Source organism: Plecotus auritus (genome assembly GCF_963455305.1).
Source record: "Plecotus auritus genome assembly, chromosome: 2".
Lineage (NCBI taxonomy): Eukaryota > Metazoa > Chordata > Mammalia > Chiroptera > Vespertilionidae > Plecotus > Plecotus auritus.
Genome location: NC_137771.1, coordinates 144863999 through 144891390, shown reverse-complemented (window position 1 = coordinate 144891390; position 27392 = coordinate 144863999). Strand labels below are relative to the sequence as shown.

Genomic DNA, 27392 nt, shown 5'->3' with positions numbered 1-27392 from the left:
CTTGATTGGGAATCGAACCCTCAACCCTTCAGTGTGAGGGCTGCTGCTCTAACCACTGAGCAATGCTGGCCAGGGCTAACTTCTGGATTTTAAAGAATGGTTTCCTAGTCTAACTATACCCACTCTGGGCATATGCTAGAAAATGATAGGAAATACTAGTAAGGTTGGACAAATAGAGTAGAAATGAATTATGGAAACCCTTAAGGTCTGGCACACAATTTTTTTTTTAAATATATTTTTATTGATATTTTACAGAGAGGAAGGGAGAGAGAGAGAAAGCTAGAAACATCGATAAGAGAGAAACATCGATCAGCTGCCTCCTGCACACCTCCCACTGGGGATGTGCCCGCAACCAAGGTACATGCCCTTGACCGGAATCGAACCCGGGACCCTTCAGTCCGTAGGCCGACGCTCTATCCACTGAGCCAAACCGGTTTCGGCTGGCACACAATTTTATAGGTTTGTAAAATTGCTTTTCCTCCTCACCAACTTCACCCCATCTCTGCACCCCACCAAGCAGTCTTGGATTAGCTGAATACTTTTCTTAATTATCTCCTTCATTTTTTTAAAAAATATATATTTTATTGATTTTTTACAGAGAGGAAGGGGAGAGGGATAGAGTAAGAAACATCGATCAGCTGCCTCCTGCACACCTCCTATTGGGTATGTGCCCGCAACCAAGGTACATGCCCTTGACAGGAATTGAACCTGGGACCCTTGAGTCCACAGGCTGATGCTCTATTCACTGAGCCAAACCGGTTAGGCCTCTCCTTCATTTTTCATGGGAAGGTCTAGTCATCATATAAGTTCCTGTTTATTTCCTCACTTCCTTTTTCTGTGTTTTTATTCAAAACATTAGTTCTGACACTGTGCTATAACAGTTCTCCATTTTAATGTACCATATGTCATTTTAGCCTAATGAATCCTGAGTAGCTTACCGTAAGTAATTCTAAAAAATGTTTGGTAAATCTTAGCAATTTAATTTTTTCCATGTCTTAGAAATCCCAAAAAGATACTGAAGCAAGCTGAAAAAAAAAATGGCTCCCCCAAAGATACCCATATTCTAGTCCCTGGAATCTATCAAGGTTACTGTATATGGCAGAAAAAGGATCTTCGCAGATGTGATTAAGTTAAGAATCTTGAGAGAGGGAAATTTTCCTGGATTATCTGGTTGGGACCCTATTGAAATGATAAGTATCCTTATAAGGAAAAGGTAAAGGAAGAGTAGAGGCAATGTGACGGACCATTAAGACAGAGGTTGAGCCCTAACTGGTTTGGGTCAACGGATAGAGCATCGGCCTGCAGACTGAAAGGTCCCAGGTTCAATTCTGGTCAAGGGCATGTACCTTGGTTGCGGACACATATCCAGTAGGAGGTGTGCAGGAGGCAGCTGATCGATGTTTCTCTCTCATCGATGTTTCTAACTCTCTATCCCTCTCCCTTCCTCTCTGTAAAAAATCAATAAAATATATATATAAAAAAAGAAAAAAGACAGAGGTTGAGTGATGCAGCCACCAGCCCAGGAATGCTGGCAGAGTCCAGAAGGGGTAAAAGGCAAGGAATGAATTTTCCCCCTAGAGCAGGGGTGGGGAATGTCTGGCCCCAGGCCATATAAGGCCCTCGAAATCATTTGGTCTGGCCCTGCCAAGGCATTAGGGGTGAGTTAATGAATGTTAGACCAAATATAGCAGGCTAGCCGAAACCGGTTTGGCTCAGTGGATAGAGCGTCGGCCTGCGGACTCAAGGGTCCCAGGTTCGATTCTGGTCAAGGGCATGTACCTTGGTTGCGGGCACATTCCCAGTAGGGGATGTGCAGGAGGCAGCTGATCGATGTTTCTCTCTCATCGATGTTTCTAGCTCTCTATCCCTCTCCCTTCCTCTCTCTGAAATATCAATAAAATATATTTAAAAAAAAACAACAAAAACAAATATAGCAGGCTAATTTGTTTTTTATTTGCAGATTTTTTTTCTTTATTGATTAAGGTATTACATATGTGTCCTTATCCCCCCATTGCCCCCCACCCCTCCACTCGTGTCCTCACCCCCCCTAGTGTCTGTGTCCATTGGTTATACTTACTTGCTTACATACAAGCCCTTTGGCTGATCTCGTCCCCTTCCCCCCACCCTCAGGCTAATTTTTAAGTTGGTAATTTTGTTTGGCTGGGTGAATGATGTTGTAAATATTCAAATGGCCCTTGGCAGAGAAAAGGTCCCCCACCCCTGCCCCCAGAGCCTCTGGAGGGAGCAGGGCCTTTCTGACACCTTGATTTTAGACTTCTGGTCACCAGAACTGTGAGGTAATGGTTTCTGTTGTTTTAAGCCACCAAGTTTGTGGTAATTTGTTTCAGTGGCCATAGAAAACTAATATAGATTCTTTTTGCTCATTAAGAACACCTTGTTCACTTAAGTACATAGGTGCTATTGCCAGACATTTCATGAAGGCTGTCAATGTTTTAAAAAATGCAATGAAAGCAAAGTACTACTTTCAATAGTACTTTAAATTAGGAGTAAAGTAGGACTGATAAGTACTGGAGTCAAGCTTCACTAGGAATCAACCGTTTTAAATTGATTATTTCGATGAAAGGATGTCCCTTAAGAAGGTACTTGGTTGATTGTCCATAGCCTGCATATTCCAAACAAAGACTGGGCCCTGGCCCAGTGCCTCGGAGGTAACCTCTAAGCCCTTGGAACATCCTGTCTGATAAGAGTGTCTTTGTTTAGCCAAGGCCTTGGCCTACAACAGATTGTCTATATGATTAATGACAGGGGCCTTGACCACATGTGATGGTACCTCTGGGGGAGCTGGAGACTACTCAGCCATACCGATGTGCCCAGCCCTCACGGGATTCTTTGGACCCTAAGGTTTGGGACGGTCCCTGGTTGGCAGTACTCCGTGGGTGCTGTCACACATCACTGCTAGGAGAATGAAGCACTGTCCACATAACTCCACTGGAATAGGACTAGTGGAAACTCTTCCTGGTCTCTCCTGGACCCTGCCCTAGGCACCTCTTCCATTGTCGATGTTAATCTGTATTCTTTCACTGCAGTAAACTGTAACTGTTAATATAACAGCTTTGATGAGTTCTTGTGACTCCTTTTAGCTAATCACTGAACTTGAGAGTGGTTTTAAGGAGTCCCGGAACACAGGAAAACTCAAAATTATTGTCTGCATAGCTATTCCAGCCAAGAGCAGAGCCAGTCCAGGCCCAGAGCCAGGTCACCTGGTTCCATCTTTTGACAAAATTCTTTTCTTGACCAAACTCTACTCAGGTTCCTCTGATCTCTCTCCTCACCCAGACCCTGCCTTCTGAGCTTTTTGTGTTTGTGTCTGACAAGTCAATTTAGCCAGAATCCCCCATCCTCAGTATCTGATCAACCCTGTGTATCCTATCAGGGTCCTCATCCTTGTCCCCCACACCTAAGTGATGTCTGGTCACCGAGGCCTGCCTTCATCAACAATCCTGTTAGGTCCATTTAGCCATAATCTCTCCTGACCCCTGAGGTTTCTTCTGAGTAATTTTCTTTTCTTTTTCTTTTTCTTTTTTTTTTTAAAGAGTATCCTTTGGTTTTTATTTACTTGAAGCTATTTGTCTTTCTTTTTAAAAAATATGTTTTTAAGGAGAAACCAAGATGGTGGCATAGGTGAACACCTAAAATGCTGCCTCGCACAACAATTTCAAAACTACAGCTAAAAGACAGAACAGACATCATCCAGAACCACAGGAAAACTGGCTGAGTGGAAATTCTACAACTAGAAGGAAAGAGAGGGGCACACGAAGACTCAGAGGAGCTGCAAAAGGCTGAGGTACGGAGACATCGGCGGAGACACATGTGTGGAGAGGACGGGCAGCTGAGTGCCTGGCTAGCTTTCTCTAGCGGGAGAGAGACGGAAGCTCCCAACTGCACTGAACCCCAGTTCTGACTGCACTGAACCCCAGTTCCGGGCGAGACCCTGGGGTCCCAGACTCATATGGGGGGAGTCTGGACTGTCGGGAAAAGAAAGGAGCGCACAGAAACTCAGGGGAGCCGCGAAAGGCAGAGGTCTGGAGGCGCACGTGCAAGTGCGTGCAGAGAGGACTGACTACTGTTTGCAGCTGGCTTTCTCTAGTGGGAGGAAGGCAGAAGCTCCCGACTGCACTGAACTCCAGTTCCAGGCAAGAATCTGGGAATTCAGAGAAACTGGACTGTCTGGCAGTGGGCGAAACTTGAGGACGGCTTTCTTTCAGAGATGCTTGCAGCGATTATCGAGAGACACTGAGACCCATGGGCCTCATAGGGCAGGGCTGACAGGAGCCAAGGCTGTCTGCTCAGCCCTGAAACACCACCCCATCCAAGCTGAGCACAGAGGCTTTTGCAATTTTGCAAGTCTTGTCTCATAAGGATGTCTCCAGCACAGAAGTTCTCCCAGCGTAGACACAGATGATCTTCACAGCCAATTGGCCTGGAGGTCAATTCCTCCCAGTGATACCAACAACAATCAAGACTTAAATACAACAAGGCTGTACACACAGTCCACAAAGGGGTGCGCCAAGAGTGTCCACCTCAGGTAACTGGGGAGGTTGAGCCACTGGGCCCTATAGGACACCTAGCACACAAAGCTACTCTACCAACTCAGGGAAGCAACGAAAATGCAGAGGCAAAGAAACAGATCACAAATGAAAGAAATGGAGGAAAGCAAACAACTGGTTATAGAGTTCAAAACCATGGTTATAAGGTTTTTCAAGAATTTTCTAGAAAAGGCTGATAAATTTAGTGAGACCCTCGAGGATATGAAAAAGGACCAACTAGAAATTAAGCATACACTGACTGAAATAAAAAAATATTATACAGAGACCTAACAGCAGACTAGAGGACCGCAAGAATCAAGTCAAAGATTTTAAATACAAAGAAGCAAAAAACACTCAACCAGAAAAGCAAAAAGCAAAAAGAATCCAAAAATTTGAAGATAGTGTAAGGAGCCTCTGGGACAACTTCAAGTGTACCAACATCAGAATTATGGGGGTGCCAGAAGAAGAGAGAGAGCAAGATACTAAAAACCTATTGGAAGAAATAATGACTGAAAACTTCCCCCACCTGATGAAAGAAATAGACTTACAAGTCCAGGAAGCACAGATAACCCCAAGCAAAAGGAATCCAAAGAGGACCACACCAAGACACATCATAATTAAAATGCCAAGAGCAAAAGACAAAGAGAGAATATTAAAAGCAGCAGCAAGAGAAAAACAGTTACCTACAAGGGAGCACCCATACAATTGTCAGCTGATTTCTCAACAGAAACTATGCAGGCCAGACGGGAGTGGCAAGAAATATTCAAAGTGATGAATAGCAAGAACCTACAACCAAGATTACTCTACCCAGCAAAGCTATCATTCAGAATTGAAGGTCAGATAAAGAGCTTCACAGACAAGAAAAAGCTAAAGGAGTTCATCAACACCAAACCAGTATTATATGAAATGCTGAAAGGTACTCTTTAAGAAGAGGAGGAAGAAGAAAAAGGTAAAGATAAAAATTATGAACAACAAATACATATCTATCAACAAGTGAATCTAAAAATCAAGTGAATAAAAAATCTGATGAATAGAATAAACTGGTGAATATAATAGAATCAGGGGCATAGAAAGGGAGTGGACTGACAATTCTCAGGGGGAAAGCGGTGTGGGGGGTGCAGGAAGAGACTGGACAAAGGTCGTACACCTATGGATGAGGACAGTTTGGGGGGAGGTAAGGGCAGAGGGTGGGGTGGGAACCGGGTGGAGGGGAAGTATGGGGGGAAAAAGAGGAACAATTGTAATAATCTGAACAATAGAATTATTAAATTTAAAAAAATAATAAAAAATATATATGTGTATATATTTTTATTGATTTCAGAGAGGAAGGGAGGAGAGAGAGATAGAAACATCATTGATCGGCTGCCTCCTGCAAGACCCCTACTGGGGATTGAGCCCACAACCCAGACCGGGAATCGAATTGTGACCTTCTGGTTCATAGATCAACACTCAACGACTGAGCCAGCTGGGCCCTCTGAGTAATTTTCTATCCACTGACTCCCATCCTGCTCCTTGGCTATAAATGCTCACTTTCCTTTGTTATATTTGGAGCCATGCCCCATCCTCTCCCTTATTAAAAAGCCCATTATTGTAGTCCCCCTCCATAAAGTCTTCCTCACTGCTCTTTAACAAATGCTGTGAATAATGCTTTAATACCACCCACCCATCCTTCTCGGCTGTAAATTTACTCATGTGTACAATGAAGAAGGTAGACTCAAAGCCTCAGAGGGCCTTCCCAGTTTAAAGTACTAGGGATAAGCCACAATGAGTAGGTTTTGTGACACAGAGTCATTCAGACACCTCCCGGCATGGCAGTTTGCTAGCTGACTATTGAAAGTAGAATTCAACCCACTGGAGATAAAATGGTTCCGCTTCTCTGATTAACTTGAGGGCACCGTGGTAGGAGCAGCTGTTGGCTTTGTTTTTTGCAGACGCGCTCAGGGGCCTTTTATGCACCTCTGATCTGCTGTTGTGGGTACTGAGTTTCTCCTTTGAGGTAGGATCATAGCACCGCGGCCTCTGCCTGAAGCCAGGAAAATTTAGCAGAATATAAAATTTGGAAAAACAATCCTCATCAGCATGCAAGCCCTTTGACTTAATAGCACCTGAATTATGCATTGTGCTCATAAATGTATGACTGATAATGCTCTGGGCTTTTTCCTTTCTCCTGGAAAGAGAATTTCCTCGGGTAAACTTGATTTGTGAGCGAAACCTTTACCCATATAGGTTTTGATTACCATCACCCAGCCTTTATTACTAGAAACTATTTAAGTTTGGGTTTTCCAAAAGGCGGACAATATTTAAATCTATGTGAAAGCATTCTCACTTTGAAGTGTGTTTCTCTGAAGACTTGGAAGCCAGAAAATGCAGAGGGAGCTGACCAGGAAATGGTGAGATCAGCAGCAATTAGTAGAGGAGGAATTCACCCGTGAACTCTGTGTCTAAGGCAAATCATCCGCCTTCCTGGGTTTGTTTCCTGCTGCGTCATTTGGATAGAAGATGGCAATGCCTGCTCTGCATCGTTCTTGAAACGCACACAAAAGAAGCAAGCAGTAAGGGAGATTCAGAGTTGCATGCTTATTTGGCCATATGGTTCAAGGATCTACAGTTTCCCTTTCCTTATTCTTTTTCTAGGGTAACTGTTTCAGCCATGTGCTTTATGGATTCCAGCAGGTTTCCTCTGGGCAGTCAGATTGTTCCCTTGAACTAGAAAGCTGTTAAGTCTTACTTCCTGGTGCAGTGCACACCCTCGACCTGAACACACCGTCGCAAACTTGAATGGAAATAAGCATGCTCTTAAGGGTTTAAACATCTTGAAATATATTTATTCAAAATATGTAGTTGCTTTCTTTTTCTTCTGCAAGGATGATGGCAAATTGTCACTCAAATGAAAAGATCCAGGAAAAAAAATTATGTTTTGATAATACTATATTTTTCGGTTTCCACAATGGTTATAAAGAAACAGCTCCTGCCAAAACCGGTTTGGCTCAGTGGATAGAGCGTCGGCCTGTGGACTGAAAGGTCCCGGGTTCGATTCCAGTCAAGGGCATGTACCTTGGTTGCGGGCACATCCTCAGTGGGAGGTGTGCAGGAGGCAGCTGATCGATGTTTCTCTCTCATCGATGTTTCTAGCTCTCTATCCCTCTCCCTTCCTCTCTGTGAAATATCAATAAAATATATTTAATAAAAAAAAAAGAAAAAAAGAAAGAAACAGCTCCCTATAAAGGGATATTCTTCTTAATGCTATTAATGGAGACTGACAAAGACTTTTGGAATTTGGAAAACTCTGGAATTCATGTTCCCATATGAGTCACAATCTTTCATTAAGTGCACTTGTGTTCCCCCCTAAAAACCAGCTCTAGACATAGGTCCCCTAATCAGAGCCCTGTCAAGGACATCTGTGCCAGCTCCTGTCAATCACTTTCACCCATCAGCTATTTTTGATACGACATCTTAAAAGTTGAATGCACTTTTTCATAATGAGGCTACAATGCTGGGAATCTCAATGGATGTCTCCTACACAGATGCTCCTTCCTCCTTCCCAAATCCATTAGAAAGTTTTCTACCAGTAACACTATTTGATTACAGAAGAAAATTTTTTATGAGCTCAGCTCATTTTGGAATTTTATTTTATTATTATTTTTTAAAATATATTTTTATTGATTTCAGAAAGGAAGGGAGAGAGAGATAGAAACATCAATGATGTAGGAGAATCATTGATCGACTGCCTTCTGCACGCCCCCCTGCCCCCACTGGGGATCGAGCCTGCAACCCGGGCATGTGCCCTTGACCAGAGTTGAACTTGGGACCCCTCAGTCCACAGGCAATGCTATATACACTGAGACAACCCAGCTAGGGCTCCTTTTGGAATTTTATAGATCTACTAGAGGCCAGGTGCATGAAAGTTGTGCACAGGCCCAGCCCCTAGGCCTGGCTGGTGATCGCAGTGCGAGCATCTGGCAAGGAAAGGCAGGTCCCAGCTAACCTCTGGACCCTGGGCAGCACCTGGGGCCTCCACACGCCCTCCTCTGCCTGAGTCACGGCGTCCGAGTCCCTACGCAGAGATGTGGTGTGCGCGGCCAGACGCCGCAGGCTGGGGTGCAGCATGGGCCTCTGGGCTGCTCAGTGGCGCTGCATGGAAGCCAGGAGGGCAGTGTGCTCTCTCCCGGCCAGCCTTGCAGACTGGCTCCTGCACAAACCCATGGGGAGCCCGACCGGCCCCTGCGGTTCCAGCGGCTGCAGTCTGGCTCACCCGGAATAGGCCCTGTGGGTGCAGGGTGGGCTCCTCATGGGCACCTGGCATCTGAGCACGGGGGCTTCCCCGGTGCATGAGCCCTGGTGTCCCAGGGGAGGGTAGCAGGGGGAGTGAGAGTGAGCTCGGCAGACACCCCCCATTCTCACCACACCTCCATCCTGTCACCCCCACCCCCAGGTAGCCAGCGAGAGGTCGCAGCCCCCTGCCTGGGTGCTCCAGGAGGTTGGCTGTGGGAGGCTGGTCACTGCCACCCACCCCCAGTTCCCTGTCCCAGCCCAGAGCCTGGCCTCGATCAGGTGATCAGAGCCTGCCGGCCACTGGCTGCCATCTGCAGGGCGATTGGTGGGGCAATTGGGCCCCCGCTTGCACCTGCTTTGGCCTGGTGCTGCCTGCTCACCTGCTCCACCATCCCGCTGCAGTCCTGCTCTTGTTGGGGCCTGTTGGGGCCATCAGCGCCTCCAATGCCACCCACTGCCAGCGCCACGTCACTGATGCCTGCCATGTTCTGCGCTGCCCCCTGGTGGTCAGCACACGTCATAGCGAGCAGTCGAACTGGCTGAACTCCCAATTGAGGGGACAATTTGCGTATTAGGCTTTTATCTACACTAATAAAAGAAAAACATGCAAATTGACCGTACATCTGCTACGCCCACAAGCCATACCCAACAGCCAATCAGGAGCGAGTATGCAAACTAACCCAACCAAGATGGCTGCGGCCACGGAGTGAGCAGGAGGCTTGGGTTTCCCCAGCAATGGAGGAAGCCAAGCTTCCCACCCGCTCTGGCTGGCCCTGGCATCTGCTCAAGGCTACAAAGTTTCAATTATAGAAGATAAATAAATCCCAACAAAAATGGCAGCAGCCACAGAGCTGGAGAGAGCAGGAGGCTTGGGTTGCCCCCGGCGATGGAGGAAGCCAAGCATCCTGGCCGGCCCTGGCCTCTGCTCAAGGCTACAAAGTTTCAATAATAGAAGGTAAGTAAATCCCAGATACCAGGGCCTCCGCTTGGGTCACCGGGGGGCGTGGCCAGCCTGCAAACCACCACAGGCCCATTGCCTCTTGCCCCAAGGTAACCCCCACCCTGATCTAGGAAACCCTTTAGGGCAAACCAGCCGGCCCCCACCCGTGCACCAGGCCTCTATCCTATTTAATAAAAGAGTAATATGCAAATTGACTGTCACTCCAACACACAAGATGGCTGCCCCCATGTGGTCAAAGATGGTTGCCCCCATGTGGACACAAGATGGCCACCACAAGATGGCCAGCAGGGTAGGGCAGTTGGGAGGGACCAGGCCTGCAGGGGAGGGCAGTTAGGGGTGACCAGGCCAGCAGAGGAGGGAAGTTGGGGGCGACCGGGCCTTCAGGGAAGGGCAGTTGGGGGTGACCCAGGCTTGCAGGGGAGAGCAGTTGCAGGGAGCCAGGCCTGCAGGGGAGGGCAGTTGGGGGGACCAGGCCTGCAGGGGAGGGCAGTTAGGAGTGACCAGGCTGGCAGGGGAGGGCAGCTAGGGGCAAACAGGCTGGCAGGAGAGCAGTTAGGCATCAATCAGGGTGGAAGGGGAGTGGTTAGGGGGTGATCAGGCTGGCAGGCAGAAGTGGTTAGAGACAATCAGGAAGGCAGGCAGGCGAGCAGTTGGGAGCCAGCAGTCCTGGATTATGAAAGGGATGTCCGACTGCCCATTTAGGCCCGATCCTACTGGATCGGACATCCCTGGAGGTGTCCCAGATTAGAGAGGGTGTAGGCTGGGCTGAGGGTCACACACCCCTGTGCATGAATTTCATGCACTGGGCCTCTAGTTATCTATAATAATAAAAGCATAATATGGGAATCAACTGAAAGACCAAACAGCAGAACCACACTATGACACGCACTGGCGCCAGGCCAGCCAATTCGGGTGCGATGCAATTGGTTGGGGGGCCACACCATCGCCCCACTATCACCCCACAGAGGGAGGCCCAGGCCACTGGCCAGAAACACTGTGGCGGGTGTGCAGGGCCAGCCATTGATCGCACCACAGAGGGAGGCCCAGGCCAGCAGTGTCAGTGGCGGGGGCGGGGCCAGTTGCCGGCAGTTGGGGGAAGGGAAGCCCTGATAAGCCCTGATAGCTGGCTAGGGTTAAGGACCCTACCCAAGGGGTCCAGGATTGCAAGAGGGCACAGGCCAGGCTGAGGGACACCCACCCTCCACTCCTGTGCACGAATTTCATGCACTGGGTGCCGGGAGCCAATTCCTGCATGTCATAATTACAAGAGTTTTATCAAAAGGTTGATGAAACTTGGGGGCTCAACAAGGGCTGAGTCAAATATGTAATTACCTGTTGGAGTGGCTAGAGGGCACTTCCCCCAAACCTGAATAGGATGATTGCTTGCTGCCAGACAGCTCAGGGCATCTTAATCTACATGTTATTGCCTCCTGTTGGCCAAACACCTGAACAGCTGTAGGCTATTCCCCAATCTGACAATGCTTTTGTAAATCCTACCCTTTGAAGTGTGTTATCTCCACCTTGCCTTAGGACAAATTGTGTTACTAAAAAGCAAGGGGTCCTGAGATGAGGAGAAATCTTTAGCTCCTTTAGCTGAAGCTCCTCTGACCCCCAATGCCTCTCAAAATTATCTTTTGTCCTTGGACTCCTACTTAATCTATGCACAGCCTTTCTCCAGATTGCTGAGCCCTTTGTTATGCTGGGACAAGAACCCCGGCATTAATGGTTTCCTGAACTGGGGCTTCCTGAACCCTTGCAACAACAACATTAATGGCATGCTTCTGGAGAAAGAAGGATTCACCTGAATGGAAACAACCCCAGCGATGGTGGTAAGATTAACTATGTGTAGAGTCCATGTCAGCTTCTGAACCCCGCAGATCCGTAAGTTCGTGAGTTATACTTTGTGTTTAAGTCAGATTATAATGGGGAAAATTTGATTAGAAGGCAAAATTATAAAATAATTGGAATATCAAAAGGTGCTTTTTAAAATCAGGCTGAAAAAAAGAGTGCCGTGGTCACCTCTAATGTGGTTTCTTTTTCAAATCATAAAAAACCTAATTTGTTTTGAGGATTAAAAATCTGTAATTTCTAAAAAGCCACCATATCCTCCATTTCTGATCTCAAAAGTGGCAGGAGAGGGCAGAGCTATCAGCTCTCCCAAAAAAAGACCACTTAAAGCTTTGTTTAAAAATTATAGAAGAACTTGTAGGGAAAACCAAAATTTGGCTAAGGTCACCGTGGGTGCTAGTAATTACTTTGAAAGTGAGATAGGAAAAAATTTAAAATCTTTATCTATTAAGCACGAAAAGATATGCAGCCAGGTCTCTTACTGAAATCTCCCCCAAAGCAAGCAGGATGTGGGGGAAGGGAGACATATGGAGACCCTCCAATATGGATGCCCCCTCTCCCAGTATGCTAATTTAAAGTCTCTTTCTCGCCATGAAAAGTTTTACAAAATTTAGAAATGTGTCTGGGATTTCTGTGCACGTGTAAAGAGATAAGCTAGCTTAAAACAAAATGCGCGCATCTTCCGATTTTGGACATTAGATAGTTTTGAGCTGGAATCTCTTTACAAAAGCTACAGAATAAAACCCCAGAACTGTTTTTTTCCTCAGAAAGATGGCGGATTTGACCTAGGGAAAAAAGATACGAACTGGTTCTAACAACAAGATTGATATTTCCATAATAAAGAGTAGTTTTTAAAATGCTAATGAAGGGTGTTCAAAAATTAAATTTAAGGCTTCCAAGAAAATCAGTAAATTGTCTCTGTTATAGAATTTATCCAAAGTAAATGCCTTAAAATAATTATAATTGCATTTGAATCTACCTGCATTCCCACCGTTTGTCCACTATCTAGAACTGAAATATAATTGCTGACATGTACATATAAGGAACTGTTGACATTATAATTGGGACTCAAAACTATTGGACATTGAATTTGGGACTCAAAGAACTGTTGGCCCAGAAAGAAACTGACTGCAGGCTAATTCCTTTAATGCCTGTCAGCAATTTAAAGGGACTTGATAGAACTCTGTCCTTTCCATTGAATTTAAAAATCTTAAAACATACATTCTTGTTAAATTTAAAAAAATCAAAAAGGGTGAGATGTTGGGAGCCAATTCCAGCATGTCATAATTACAAGAGATTTATCAAAAGGTTGATGAATCTTGGGGGCTCGATAAGGGCTGAGTCACATATGTAATTACCTGTTGGATTGGCTAGAGGGCACTTCCCCCAAACCTGAATAGGATATTTGTTTGCTGGGACAAGAACCCCGGCAACTGGGCCTCTAGTATAGGATAAAACTAAAGAGGCCTAGAGACTGGGGTCAGGTCAGTAACTGTGAGGCATGGCTGTGACATCACTCAATGCACACAGCCATGGGAGCAGCTATGGGAGACTTTTAAGTCATCATGTGGGCATAAGAAAAGCCTCCACACTATGCTAGTCATGAGGCTCTAATTTTGGAGATTTTTTCTTTTTATAGGTGTGGGTATTGGCAACCATGTTTTGGTGCCTAACATATACATGGCATTGGGCCAGGCACTGAGGATACAGAGACCTCATGGAGCTCATAAGAGCTTATTTAAGAATATTATATTCTTGTTTCAGATGCCTACAATGAAGAGGATCTCATGCTTTACTGGACACGTGGAAACAGGTGCTTAAATACTGATGAGCATATTTCCCTTTCTTGTTCTTCACTGAGGAATTCAGTGCATCCAGTAGATTTGCCTTCTACAGCAGCACAGGTAAAGTCTTTTATGTGGACAATTTATAAACACTAGTGAATTGCAGTGCACTTACTGTCCGCAAAGCAACATGTGAAGAGACATGAATCCAAACAAGGGTTCCTTCCTATAATAAAAGCCTAGGTGGCGTTGTGCGACACCCTTGCATGACGTCGTCACAAGAGGGCTGCCGCGATGTTATAACAAGATGTCCACCACGAGATGGCTGCCCTCACGTTGTCACAAGATGGCTGTCACAAGATGACCAGCAGGGGCGGGCAGTTATAGGCGATCAGGCCAGAGGGGAGAGCAGTTGGGGGTGATTGGGCCTGCAGGGGAGGGCAGTTAGGGGCTATTGGGCTTGTAGGGGAGGGCAGTTGGGGGTGACCAGGTCTGCAAGGGAGGGCAGTTGGGGAGGATTGGGCCAGCAGGGGAGGGCAGTTGGGGGCGATTGGGCCAGCAGGGGAGAGCAGTTGGGGGCAATTGAACCTACAGAGGAGGGCAGTTGGGGGCAATCAGGTCGGCAGGGGAATGGTTAGGGGGCAATCAGACTGGCAGGTAGAAGCAGTTAGGGGCAATCAGGCAGGCAGGCAGGCGAGTGTTTAGGAGCCAGCAGTGTCGAACATCCCCCAAGGCAGTGGTCAGCAAACTCATTAGTCAACAGAGCCACAGTTTGCCAACCACTTCCCCAAAGGGTCCCAGATTGGAGAGGGTGCAGGCCCAGCTGAGGGACACCCCTGCCCCATGCATGCACCGGGCCTCTAGTTTGGCCAATAATATCTTTTTACAGGTGGCCAGTTCCACCTCTGGTACATCATTTCTTTCCTTACGCAGCCACTTCTAACTAGAAGCCTTGCTTTCATTCTTGGCCCCTGTAGACTACTCTCAATGCATCAGAGAGAGTGATCTTTTGAAAATATAAAGATCACAATTCTTGCCCTAGCTGGTTTGGCTCAGTGGATAGCACATCGGCCTGTGTACTGAAAGGTCCTGAATTCAATTCTGGTCAAGGGTACGTGCCTGGGTTGCGGGCATGATCCCCAGTAGGGGGTGTGCAGGAGGCAGCCAATCAATTATTCTCTCTCATCATTGATGTTTCTATTTCTCTCTCCCTCTCTCTTCCTCTCTGAAATAAATAAAAATATATTTAGAAAAGAAATCACAATTCTTTCCTAGCTCAAAACCACCCCGTGCTTTTCCATCACACATCAAAATTCAGGCTTCTCAGCAGGACCAATCATCTCTGACCTTGCCTACTATCCCTAATCCTCCACCACATCCTACTCTCCCCATACTGGCCTCCTTGGACAGAGGTTATCAAGTTGTTATCTAAAAGCCTGCCCATTAAGAGAGAAGTCAAAATTTACATCACAGAAAAGTTCAAGGACTTTCTGGGACCAACAGCTATTCAGTTGTTTAGATCCTGAAGAAGTGCTCTGTTGTTCTCCAGTATGTGTCTACATTGCTTGGGATTCTGTGCTATGTAGACAATTCTGTGCTATGTAGATAATACTATTCATCATAATAATACTGATTGCTCTTCTGATTTTATAAGTAACACTAGAGGCCCGGTGCACAAAATTTGTGCACTGGGGGGGGGGGGTTGTTCCTCAGCCCAGCCTGCACCCTCTCCAATCTGGGACCCCTCGGGGGATGTCCCTGTGTGGGATCGGGCCTAAATTGGTAGCCGGACATCCCTCCCACAATCCAGGACTGCTGGCTCCCAACCGCTCGCCTACCTGCCAGCCTGATCAATGCCTAACTCCCCCCTGCCAGCCCAATTGCCCCAAACAGCCCTCCTCTGCTGGCCTGGTAACCCCCAAGTGCCCTCCCCTGCTGGCCTGGTCCCCCCCAACTGCCCTCCCCTGCTGGCCCAGTCACCCCTAATTGTCCCCCCCCCCCCCCCGCCGCAGGTGGAGGCACAGGCTTCTAGAAGGGCCACCACTAAGAAGGTTAGGGTGTTAGGGGAGGACAGTTGGGGGGGGACCCAGGCCTGCAGGGGAGGGCAGTTGGGTGGAACAGGCCTGCAGGGGAGGGCAGTTGGGGGGAACCAGGCCTGCAGGGGAGGGCAGTTGGGGTGACCAGGCCAGCAGGGGAGTGCAGTTAGGGATGACCAGGCTGGCAGGGGAGGGCATTTGGGGGCAGCCAGCCTGCAGGGGAGGGCAGTTGGGAGGGATCGGGCCTAAACGGGCAGTTGGACATCCCTCCAGGGGTCCCAGATTGGAGAGAGTGCAGGCTGGGCTGAGGGACACCTCCCCTACCCTGTGCATGAATTTCATGCACCGGGCCTCTAGTATAGGATATGTTTTGCTCCTTCTCCTCCTTCTTCTCTTTCTTTTCTTTGTCTTTCTTAATATAAGTAAATATATGTTTTTAATCAGTATTTTAAAGCTCTTAGTCTTCAATTAAATCAATATTTAAACAAAAGAGTGCATGCAATGAACAATGATACATATTAAAGTATAGTTTACAGCTTTTTCCACTTTAGTTTTGTTATGATGAAATAACTTTGCCACATAAAATATTGTAAATAATACTTTGCAATGTTTGATGCTATTAAAATGTGATGATACATATATATGAAGTATAGAAATCCAAAAGTATTGTTTCCTACACATAATATATACAATATATATAATAATAATAGGAATGAAATTTCTTCTGATTTGGAAGCATAAGTATCCATTAGTATATATTCAACTATCCTCTTAAAAATTCTAACATCACCAATAAGCCATTCCACTGACTCCACTGTTACTTTATTTGTGCTCGTCAGACTTCTTGAGTCCTACCAAGCAAGTCTGATACTGGTTGACATTTTACCTTCTTTTGGTTATGTTTTAGAGTCTTTCTAAAGCAAGAAAGAGTACTTGCACTGAAAAACATACTGCAGAGAAATAAGCTTTAAAAAATTTTTAAATGCACTGAATATTCTTAATATTCCAGTGTAGTTACATATTTAATAAATAGAACTTTTCTTTTTTTAAAAAAGAAAAAGAATTAGATTAAAATATACATGGTCTGTGTAGCATTAATAATTATCCACAATACCTCCCTTAGTCTCACCTTCCCTGAAGAACCATAGGTCAGAGCAACATTTCTCTTGCTTGGTTGCCCCCACAAAAAAATATCAGAAATTTATACATAAAAAAAGAACCTTGTTACCTACATTTATTTCAAGGCTTAAAACCATACATAGTAACAGTGTCTTTATGAAGTACTTTCACAGCTTTTCCTTATCCCTTTTAATCCCCAATAAGTATATGAAGGTGTAACATCAGAGATGCTGTTATTCTACTCTACAGCCATAATTAAAACCCTTAGTTGCACACAATCAATACCAAAGAGGGACTATGCCATGGTAATAGCTACACTAATAAAAGAGAAATATGCAAATTGACTATACCTCCATGACACCCACAAGCCAATCAGGAGTGAGTATGCAAATTAACCCAACAAAGATGGAGGGTTAATTTGCATATGCAGGCACGGAGCGAAGACTGAAGGCTCTGGCCGTAGCAAAGACTGAAGACTGAAGATGACTGAAGACTGAAGACTGAAGAGGCTTGGCTTCTCTGCTCCAGCGGCCAGAACGGAGAAGCCAAGCTTTGATGTGGCCGGAGCAGAGAGGCCTTGAGGCTTGGCTTCTCCACTGCGGCCGGAGCGAAGGCCAGGGTCCTGGGTACCGGAGGAAAACTGGTGCCAGCAGCCAGGGGAAGGAAGGCCTATTTCACGAATCTTTGTGCAACCGGCTTCCAGTTAGACAATAAACAGCTTAAAAAGTAATGTATATAGTTTGACTTTAGAATATACTATATAGTGTACCTTTTATTACCCTTGGTAATGAAATTGTTTAATGTTATTGAAACATATCTACTGGTAGTAAGGGAGAACCTCAGAACAGGTAGGGAAGAAAAAGGTAATTAGCACTTAACTGAGAATAGAATACTAAGAGTAGCCTGCCAGTTTGGTGTGTCTTGAGCTCAATGCCTAAATATTGACCTTACCCGTCTAATATGTTTCTATCATGGGCTTCCTAAGAGATTACTACTGTGACTAGTAAAAGGGTCCTCTATGATTTTGTTTACTAATTTTTAACCTGTAGTCTCTGTATTTTGGATAATTTAGTCTCAAAATACACTGGATTTATCATGGAAAAATTAATGTTACTTCTTATTCATAAAAGGTATCTTTTCGTTTTCATTCATTTCATTAGTCATTAACTTATTTTAGTAAAGTTTTAATATGATTCGTATCACGGTTTTGTGGAATAAAGCAAGATAATATGAATTAGAAATGTGTGAGAAAAAAAAGGGTAAGGTATAATATAGAATCTAGCATGTGGTTATTACAGAATGGCACTCAGAGAAGTACTATGGATGCTCCAAAAATTTGGCTTTAAGCTTCCTAGCAACCAATGTGAAAAGGGAAACCCAAACAAAATATGTGTGTGGATGTGGCCTAATTTGTGCTTTTGATCAGCATGAATTAACCAATATTATCAACATGAATTTATAGAATTCTAACAAGAAGAAAAGAAACATAATTCTTTGGTTACTTTTTTTCCAGATTAATCACAGATAAATTAATGGTGCCCATGAGACTTTGAAATAAAAGCAGTTTGTGCATACTCCTTTCCTCAACCCCCACTTTGAATTCCTAGCTGTCTGGATTCCAACTTGCAATCCAATGATCTAGTAGCTACTGTGAATCTTTTCCTTCAGATAAAATGTTTTATTTCATTTGTCATAGCTAATAAATGTGAAATGAGTTTCAGGGACAAAATAGGCAGGTTTAGGGAGTTTTAGGAATAAGGAGGGTCCATGGGAGAGGAATGCACAGATGGAGACTTGAAGGCGCCAAAATGTTTATCTTACTTGTACAGAGGATAGAGAAATGTCAGAGGCAGATGGAAATATTTCTGGCCTAAGCAATTAAAACAACCATAAACTGAGGACAGACAGGGGTAACTCTGGCCTGAGCAGTTAAAGTGACCGTAAGTTAGACCAAAAGCAGCCCTGACCTGAATAGCTGGGAGAGCTATAAGATAAGGCTTTCTCTGCCAGCACAACTGGGAGAAAACCATAAGATAAATCAAAAGGGACTCCAACCAGCAAGGTCAGGGGAGAGTTAGAGCGGGCACCATGTGGGCTTTGAGCTTTGAAACTAATTCTATGCAGCAGAATGACCAATGAGTGGGCAAGTGTTCAATACATGACCAATGAGTGCATGCAATAATCAATAAGCCATTTGAAACTTGGGGCTCGGGGTGCAGACTTTTCTTCCCGTGGGTTCTTGTCCTCACGAAGTTTGAAGAATAAACTTGCGGACAAAAAGGGTTCTTTAATAAAAAATGTAGAAGTTTATTGGAAGCAGATACAAACTCCATCTGGGCAAGGGTGTCCCCAAAGGAGACCCCATGAGGAGCCCCCCCTCCCCCATGGGAAAGGCCTGCTCTCTCTCTCTCTCTAATGGGAAAATCAAAAAATCCCACCTCATGTCCCTTGTCTCTGGCTTATATATGCTGCAGTTCTTTGTTTGAATCTGACCTTTTCTTATTGGTCCCTTTCCTTAATTTGGAACCCCCATGTTTGCCCAAGTCCATTCCCTTTACATCATAGAAGAAAGAAACTTCAAACTAATTCACACTATGCTTTTGATATTTTAATAAATTACTTCTTGGAGAGAGGGGAGCTTGAATTTGGAAACACTATTTAGAAATTAGGAATTTGGAAAGGTTATTTAGAAATTAGCGCTTGACCTAAATGCCAAAATCAGAATCAACCGCAGTGAAATTTTAGGTATTGTGGCACTTTAGCTGGCAAGAGATTTCAAGTGCAGAGTCGTTGTCATCCTCATTAAGTTCCCACACCGGTGTTATTATCTGCTCCATCTGACATGTCATATGCCACTGTCACACGCACTGCTTTGTAGGAACCGATGCAGACTCACTGAGCTGTAATTGAGCCTTACAGAGTGGAAGGGGCCAAGCTAAGTACCTAGATAACATGTTACTTAATGAGCATCCAAATGTCTTCCAGGCTGGATCAGGGCGGATGCCCTCATTTACACTGATTTTGTTCTTTCACCTCTGATGCTCTTTCTAGGGAGGAGATTATTATAAGTGGTTCACAATCATGGTAATTAGCACACAATTCATTCCAGAAAGGGTGATTTCTTAGTTAATGTTCACAAAGTGCATACTTCAAAAGATCAGTTGAAAGACATAAATGGTCATTAATGTTAACACTTTGTTCACCTCTTTCCCCATTAAAAGCCTCAATCTACAAGCATTTAAGGCTTCAAGGGAAAAAATACCATCTGAATGAATAATGACATTATTGTGGCTATTACTCCACATCGGGGCTGCTGTGCCCTGACCTCGGTATGGCAGTGGGGCAGTGTAGACCCTGGCAGAAGATTAAAGGCACTTTTCTAGCCCTTGAGACAGGATGAGAAAGTCATTCCATCTCTAGCAGTTTATGAATATGATTTTCAATCAGATTCCTGAAGCTGACTGCTCAGCTCTTACACTTGGGCAATGATGGCAATTAAAGCTGGTTCCAGAACAGGTTGGGGTGAATGGACACACTGAAAGGCATTTAAGTTGTCCCTGAAATTCTGTGCTTCTTGCATCTACATGTGATCCCTCAGGGTTAGGAAATTGCTATGTAGATTTATGTAAAACTAGAGGCCCGGTACACAAAATTCATGCACAGGGGTGTGTGCCCCTCAGCCCAGCCTGCACCCTCTCCAATCTGGGACATCCCTTTCACAATCCAGGACTGCTGGCTCCCAACTGCTCGCCAGCCTGCCTTCCTTATTGCCCCTAACCGCTTCTGCCTGCCAGCCTGATCACCCCTAACCACTCCCCTGCCAGCCTGATTGATGCCTAACCGCTCCCCTGCCAGCCTGTTTGCCCCTAACTGCCCTCCTCTGAAGGCCTGGTCACCCCTAACTGCCATTCCCTGCAGGCCTGGTCCCCCTCAACTGCCCTTCCCTGCAGACCCGGTCGCACCCAACTTCCCTCCCCTATAGGCTTGATTGCCCCCAACTGTCCTCCCTTGCAGGCCTGGTCCCTCCCAACTGCCCTCTCCTGCTTGCCATCTTGTGGCTGCCATCTTGTGTCCACATGGGGACAGCCATCTTTGACCACATGGGGGCAGCCATCTTGTGTGTTGGAGTGACAGTCAATTTGCATATTACTCTTTTATTAGATAGGATAGAGGCCTGGTGCATGGGTGGGGGCAGGCTGGTTTGCCCTAAAGGGTGTCCCAGATCAGGGTGGGGGTTCCCTTGGGGCATAGGGCGGCCTGGGTGATGGGCCTGTTGTGGTTTGCAGGCTGGCCACGCCCCCCGGTGCCCCAAGCGGAGGCCCTGGTATCTGGGATTTATTTATCTTCTATAATTGAAACTTTGTAGCCTTGAGCAGAGGCCAGGGCCGGCCAGGAAGCTTGGCTTCCTTCATCGCTGGGTGCAACCCAAGCCTCCTCTCTCCAGCTCTGTGGCTGCTGCCATTTTCATTGGGATTTATTTATCTTCTATAATTGAAACTTTGTAGCCTTGAGCGGAGGCCAGGGTTGGCTAGAGCGGGCGGGAAGCTTGGCTTCCTCCATTGCCGGGGAAACCCAAGCCTCCTGCTCACTCCGTGGCCGCAGCCATCTTGGTTGGGTTAATTTGCATACTCACTCCTGATTGGCCGGTGGGCGTGGCTTGTGGGCGTAGCAGAGGTGCAGTCAATTTGCATGTTTCTCTTTTATTAGTTTAGATAATATACAAATCAGAAGTGTCTCCCCCCACCCAAATGAACAGAACTGCAATATTCCCACACTGCTATCCTCTCAGGGGTTTGCTTCCTACCACCCTCAAATCTTTTCTTAAAAAAAAAAAGTATATATATGTATATTTTTTTCCCCTCTAAATATATTTTTATTGATTTCAGAGAGGAAGGGAGAGGGAGAGAGAGATAGAAACATCAGTGATGAGAGAGAATCATTGATTGGCTGCCTCCTGCATGCCCTTTACTGGGGATCGAGCCCACAACTGGGCATGTGCCCTGATGGGGAATCAAACGGTGACCTCCTGGTTCACAGGTCACTGCTCAACCACTGAGCCATGTAGGCCAGGCTGTTCAAGGATGTTTTAACCCTCATGGAAGGAGGAGCATATTGTATTTTCTTCTCTCCCTCCCAGCTCCCTCCTTCTTTCCTTGCCTTCATCTTTCTCACTTAGCCCCTCTGCAAGGGATATGCCCCTCATGGACAATGTATTCAGTAAGGGGGTCCTTTACTAGAAAACAGATATCAGAAAAAGACAACAACCAGTAATGCCAGGGTTCTTGTCCCAGCCTTACAAAGGGTTCAGCATTCTGGAGAAAGGGGCTGATGCATAGATTTAAGAAGGAGTCCAAGGATGAAAGATAATTTTGAAAGGCATTGGGGGTCAGAGGATCTTCAGCTAAAGGAACTAAAGACTACTTCCTCGACTCAGGACCCTGCTTTTATTAACACAATTTGTCCTAAGGCAAGGTGGAGATAATACACTTCAAAGGGTAGGGCTTCAAAGGGTACAGAAGCATTGTCAGTTTGGGGAATAGCCTACAGCTGTTCAGGTGTTTGGCCAACAGGAGGCAATAAAATGCCCCGAGCTGTCTGGCAGTTAACAATCCTATTCAGGTTTGGGGGAAGTGCCGTTTAGCCATTTCCAACAAGTAATCACATTTGACTCAACCCTTGTTGAGCTCCCCAAGCTTCACCAACCTTCTGGTGAAACTCTTGTAATTATGACATGCTGGAATTAGTTCTTGGCACAGTAAAGCTTTCAGGCATGTAGTCACTCATGTAGTCTGCTACCAGGGGATAAGCCATATGCCTGGAAAAGTAATTAGTTAGGAGTCATTCATTTAACCACCATAGAGGTTACCAGGCCTTCTAGGCACTGGACTCTGGCACTGCCTTTGTAGGACACAGTTGTCTATTTCTGGCCATAACTGTGTTGGGCTATCCAGCCTATCTTCCTTTTCCTCACATCACTTACTGGTAATATTTTCTTTCTGCCTAGGCTTACAGGGGAAATATTTGTACTCAGTTAAAAGTGAATGTAGATAACTTTTCTCTCCAAAAGTGCTACCCACAACACAGTTCCTGAAGGGTGAACTGACTCATTGGTGATGCCTGCACGCCCTAAAACCAGTCAGCGAGCCTCTCCATCACGTTCCACAACAAGAATGGCCAACGAAACACAAAGGTAAAGAATTCTCCCCAGACTAACGGGTTTTTAGGACCCCATATGTTGCAGAAGACCAAAGAAAACCAAGGACGCTTCTGAGAAAAAAAGGAGGGACACTGTTTAATACGCCAGTGGACTCAGGGAACAGCCTTCCAAATCTGAGTGAAGGAACACGCATGGGGCTTTCCTTTATATCTCCCTCCCTGTGGTCTTTGTCCCACAAACATGGATTATGCTTCCGGTCCTTTTCTCCGACCTTGCAAGAAAGCCCCCGGGTGTTGGGGATCTCCAGGCCATATCCGATGGTCTGGCCTGGCCTAGCGTTAATAACCCTCCCTCCGGGGCAGTGCACTGTTCACAGTAACAGCTTCTGCAAAACCAGTATCTGGGAAGGAGAGAGGGACTTAATTATAGGTTATCAGGAATGTACACTGAGCTTGCTGGCTTGGATTCAGATCACTAGCCCCGAATATCAGGGTTACATTGGAATTAGTCCTTTGTAGCCTTCTCAATAAGAGTTAATATGTCCTTGAGAGTTAATATGGCCTGGCTGGTATGGCTCAGCGGTTGAGCGCCGACCCAGGAACCCATAGGTTGTCCGTGTGATTCCCGGTCAGGGCACATTCCTGGGTTGCGGGCTTGATCCCCAGTAGGGGCCATGCAGGGGGCAGCCAATCGAGGAAGTTCCTCTCTCATTGATGTTTCTATCTCTCTATCCCTCTCCCTTTCTCATTCTTTCTAAAAATCAGTAAAAACAGATTTAAAAAAAAAAAAGAGTTAATATGGTGCCACCACAAGGGCTCAGGGGAGTTGAGACCCACAGGCCAGACTAAATACTGTCTCATAACCCTGCTATGCCTAGCAGCATTGGTGGGTGAGGAGACATTTTTCTTATCCCAACACAGGACCTTTCTGTGACTAGATGGTCGCTTCATATAATTCAAAACTCCTTTCTTGAGATGTTAACTTTAATGGGTTTGGAAGGAATACTGTTTGTCAAGACTAATGCATTTCTCAGGGGTGGCTCAAGACTGCGTGTTACGTAGCTGCCATACTCCTCGACTCCCAGCTCTATTGCTTGAGGAATATGTAATGTCAGTGTGCTTACCTTTACTCCGCACACTCCACAGTCCCTCCTCCCACTCTCTATTCCTTTTGTATTGCTCATTTTAAACAAGGAAAATCTGGCATGCTGGTTTCAAAATAAATAAAGCTATAGTAAATTAGTTGGACAAAGCACCCTTTTAAAGAAAATAGCTGACAATTTATTGCTCTCTGGCAAATATAGGTAATGCAGTTCCTTTTTATTGGCCCAAACAGTCATTAATTTAAAATACATGACAAGCTGTATCTGGCATGTAAACTCATGTTTGCTTAAGCCCTTATTTTGTCCATTAAGCTCCAAGTTACTGTCTTTAAAAAAAAAAATCAAGTTCTATTTTCCATATCTTAGGGAAGCAGTAAGAGGAGACATGTTAAAGTTTTAAACTAGCAGGGACGCTAATAAGTAGGAACATCACTTTAGGAGGCATTCAGTGTTACCAGCGAGGTCCTGAAGGGAGGAGGGTGCTTGACCTGCTGAGAAGCACAAGGTGCCTTTATGCCTCCTGACCTAATTCTACACTCATTTCATAGTGTCTCCTCTCAGAGATGCTGCATCTATAGAGATTGTTTTATCATCTTAAAAACAAAGGAGCCCTGACTGGTTTGGTTCAGTGGATAGAGTGTTAGCCTGCAGACTGAAGGGTCCCGGGTTCGATTCCGGTCATGGGCATGTACCTTGGTTGTGGGCACATCCCCAGTAGGAGGTGTGCAGGAGGCAGCATCCCCAATGGGAGGTGTGCAGGAGGCAACTGATTGATGTTTCTCTCTCATCAATGTTTCTGACTCTCTATCCTTCTCCCTTCCTCTCTGTAAAAAATCAATAAAATATATTTTAAACAAAACAAAACAAAAACCAAAAACCAAAGGAAACTCCCTATACAGGTCCAGAATGAGAGGCAGCTGGTTTGCATATAAAAAGCATGGGTTCTATGCTCAGAAAGGTTTCAGTCCTGCTCCTGACAAAACTCAGGCTAATTACTGAGCCACTACAATTCTGTTTTTTCTTAATCCTCACCTGAGGAGTGAGGACATTTTTTCCATTGATTTTTAGAGAGAGTGGAAGGGAGGAGGGAGGACAAGGAGTACGAAGAGGAAAGTAGAGAGAGAGAGAGAGAGAGAGAGAGAGAGAGAGAGAGAGAACATCTACATGAGAGAGACACAGTGATTGGTTGCCTTCCGCTGGAGCCCCAACCTGGACCAGGGATTGAACCTGCAACCAAAGTATGTGCCCTTGACCGGGAATCAAACCCTTGACCCTTCAGTTTGCGGGCTGATGCTCCCCTGAGCACTGGTCAGGGCTCAGCTCATGATTCTTTCCTGCAACACGTGGTTGATGTTTACCTAGGTTTGTGGTGAGTAAACATTCCATAAAGACGAGCATGTTTTATTTAATAGCCTTGGCTTCAGCTATACATACATCTGTAACGTTAATAAAAATGTCACATCTCCATATTTATGTAGCAAGGAGTGCAAATAGCATACACCAACATGCAAATTGTTGATACTACCATTGTTAGGGAAACCCGAAACTCAGTGAGACGGTGGCCTGCACTTTGGTAAGGGCCGGATGGCATTTAGGTTTCTTTTTCTGGAGTTCAAATCAGGGTGAAGGTGAGATTCGGCCCTCTCATAGTGACGGTCAGATTGCCAAATTGTCTTGATCATAGGAACAGAGAAACTTCGTTTGAAATGGAGTGGCTCTGTCAAGCTGTCACTGTCTGTGATGGGCCTCCCTCGGATGAGGACGTGGCCGAGTTGTGTGGGAAGGGCAGGGATGCGCTGGAGAAAGCTGTCCGCATGCTGTGCCTGTGCGTCTAGGAGTAAATCACCGTGCTCTTCCTGCTGTTCGGGACTCTGTCTGTTGACATTAAATGTGCTCACAACTTATAAAAATCATTAAGGGTTCCATTTGCACCTCCCTGGTGGGAAGCTGAGAAATAAAACGACGCCAGCCAGGGCGCACTTCAAATATTTACAATGCTGCGCGTTCCCTCCCGGCACTGCTTTGGCAGCATCCCTCTGAGAAATTAGTGCAGACACAGAACAGCCTTGTCCAAGGCCAGCATCTCATTAGAGAAACCCCAGTCACTTCTTTCTCCTTGGTCCCCCAGAACCCTGATCTCTTGTCTCTGATGCTCATGCCAGAGAACAAGAAGGAAAAGGAGAAGAACACAAAACACACACAAAAAAAACAAATAAACAAGCAACAATAAAAGAAAAAACAACAACAACAACAACAAAACAGAAAAAAGAAAGGAGAGGAGAAGAAACAGGAAAGGGGGGAGAGGAGGGAAGAGAGGATGAGAGAGGGGACGTGGGACAGGGAAGGGGAGAGCACGTGGGAGGGCGGTTACCAGAGGAGAGGGGGAGAGGAAACAGTAACTGGGGTCCACAGTTTGCTTAGCAGATACTGACACTGAGCAGCACCTCCACCAGCACGCTTCTGTTCCGAGTCTCAGTTGAACGGTGTGGTTTCAGAAACAAGGGACAAAGTATAGCCATCATGATGGCTTGTCAGTGTTCTACACGAAGGAAACGCACGGAGAACAGCAATCTTTGATCCTCGAAGAATGGAAGACTAAAGGGAGACACGAAGACAATTCCCTAACAGTGAAAGTTGTGAAATGCTGGGGAAGGGCGGTGGACGTGATCTGGGAATTTCTTCCCTAGAAGAATATTTAAAATCGGATATGTGTTTTACCTTTCTGGGGTGTAGAAGAGGCCTCCTGAGGGCGAGAAGCACCGAGTCCCGAAAGCCTGGGAAGTCTTTAGATGGATAGAAGGAAACTCTATGGACAGTGGGGTGGGGGGTGGGGGCACAAAAAGAGGTAGAGAGAGAAATCCAAGGAGAACTTCTTGCTCCGGTCAAGATGTCAGCTAGGTTAACAGGCAGGGAGTCCCCCCACCCCGCCCCGTGACCAGCAGATTGGCAGTGTCCTGAACATATCTCCCCGCGTGTACAGCAGCACCGGCTCCAGGCACTGAATGCTCACGTCACTGAGCTTGTCGCTGTTCTCAAATGGCAGGAATCACACGGTGCTGGCCGTGTCCGCCATCGTCCCTGGCGTGAGCGCCTCCACGCCCCAGGTGTCCTACATCAGGGCCCTGGACCCTCCTGGGGGTCAGCTCCCTCTTTGTGTCCCTGTCAGTCATTGAGTTTGCAGCTGTGAGCTACCTCACCGCGGGGGCAGAATGGGAACAACTCAGCAAGACAGGGAAGGTACTGCCTGGATGACCACGTCCCTCTAAGAATGTGAAAAAGACCCTCATCAAAAGCGCAATCCTGACAGCACTGCCAGCCCTGGTATTAAGTGCATGTCCCTTGTCAAGGTGCACGTTTCCCCGCTGCTGACAGTTTAATACTGACCTTGACTCTGTGCTCTGTGCTGGCTGGTTTCCTCACACCCTCACTCACCTTTGCCAGGTGTTCTGTGTGAGTTTTTCTCAGTGTGCTCTCTCTCATGGCAAAAAAGGGGCTGATGTACAAACCACATCCTTTCAAAGTAGGTGATGATAATAATAATAACAGCTAACATTTAATGAGTGTTT

General features: G+C 45.9%; 1 protein-coding gene across 1 annotated transcript in view; it reads left to right on the top strand.

Moving 5' to 3' along the window:
• The window catches only part of GABRR3 (gamma-aminobutyric acid type A receptor subunit rho3), a gene marked incomplete at both ends in the record, with an annotated part of 47861 nt that extends 31495 nt beyond the window's left edge, over positions 1–16366 (top strand). The window contains 5 exon segments of the mRNA XM_080654669.1: positions 7182–7237; positions 7240–7263; positions 13393–13473; positions 13476–13532; positions 16356–16366. Of these exon segments, the coding sequence (XP_080510795.1) occupies positions 7182–7237; positions 7240–7263; positions 13393–13473; positions 13476–13532; positions 16356–16366 (229 nt within the window).
• Between the last annotated feature and the right edge of the window lie 11026 nt (positions 16367–27392).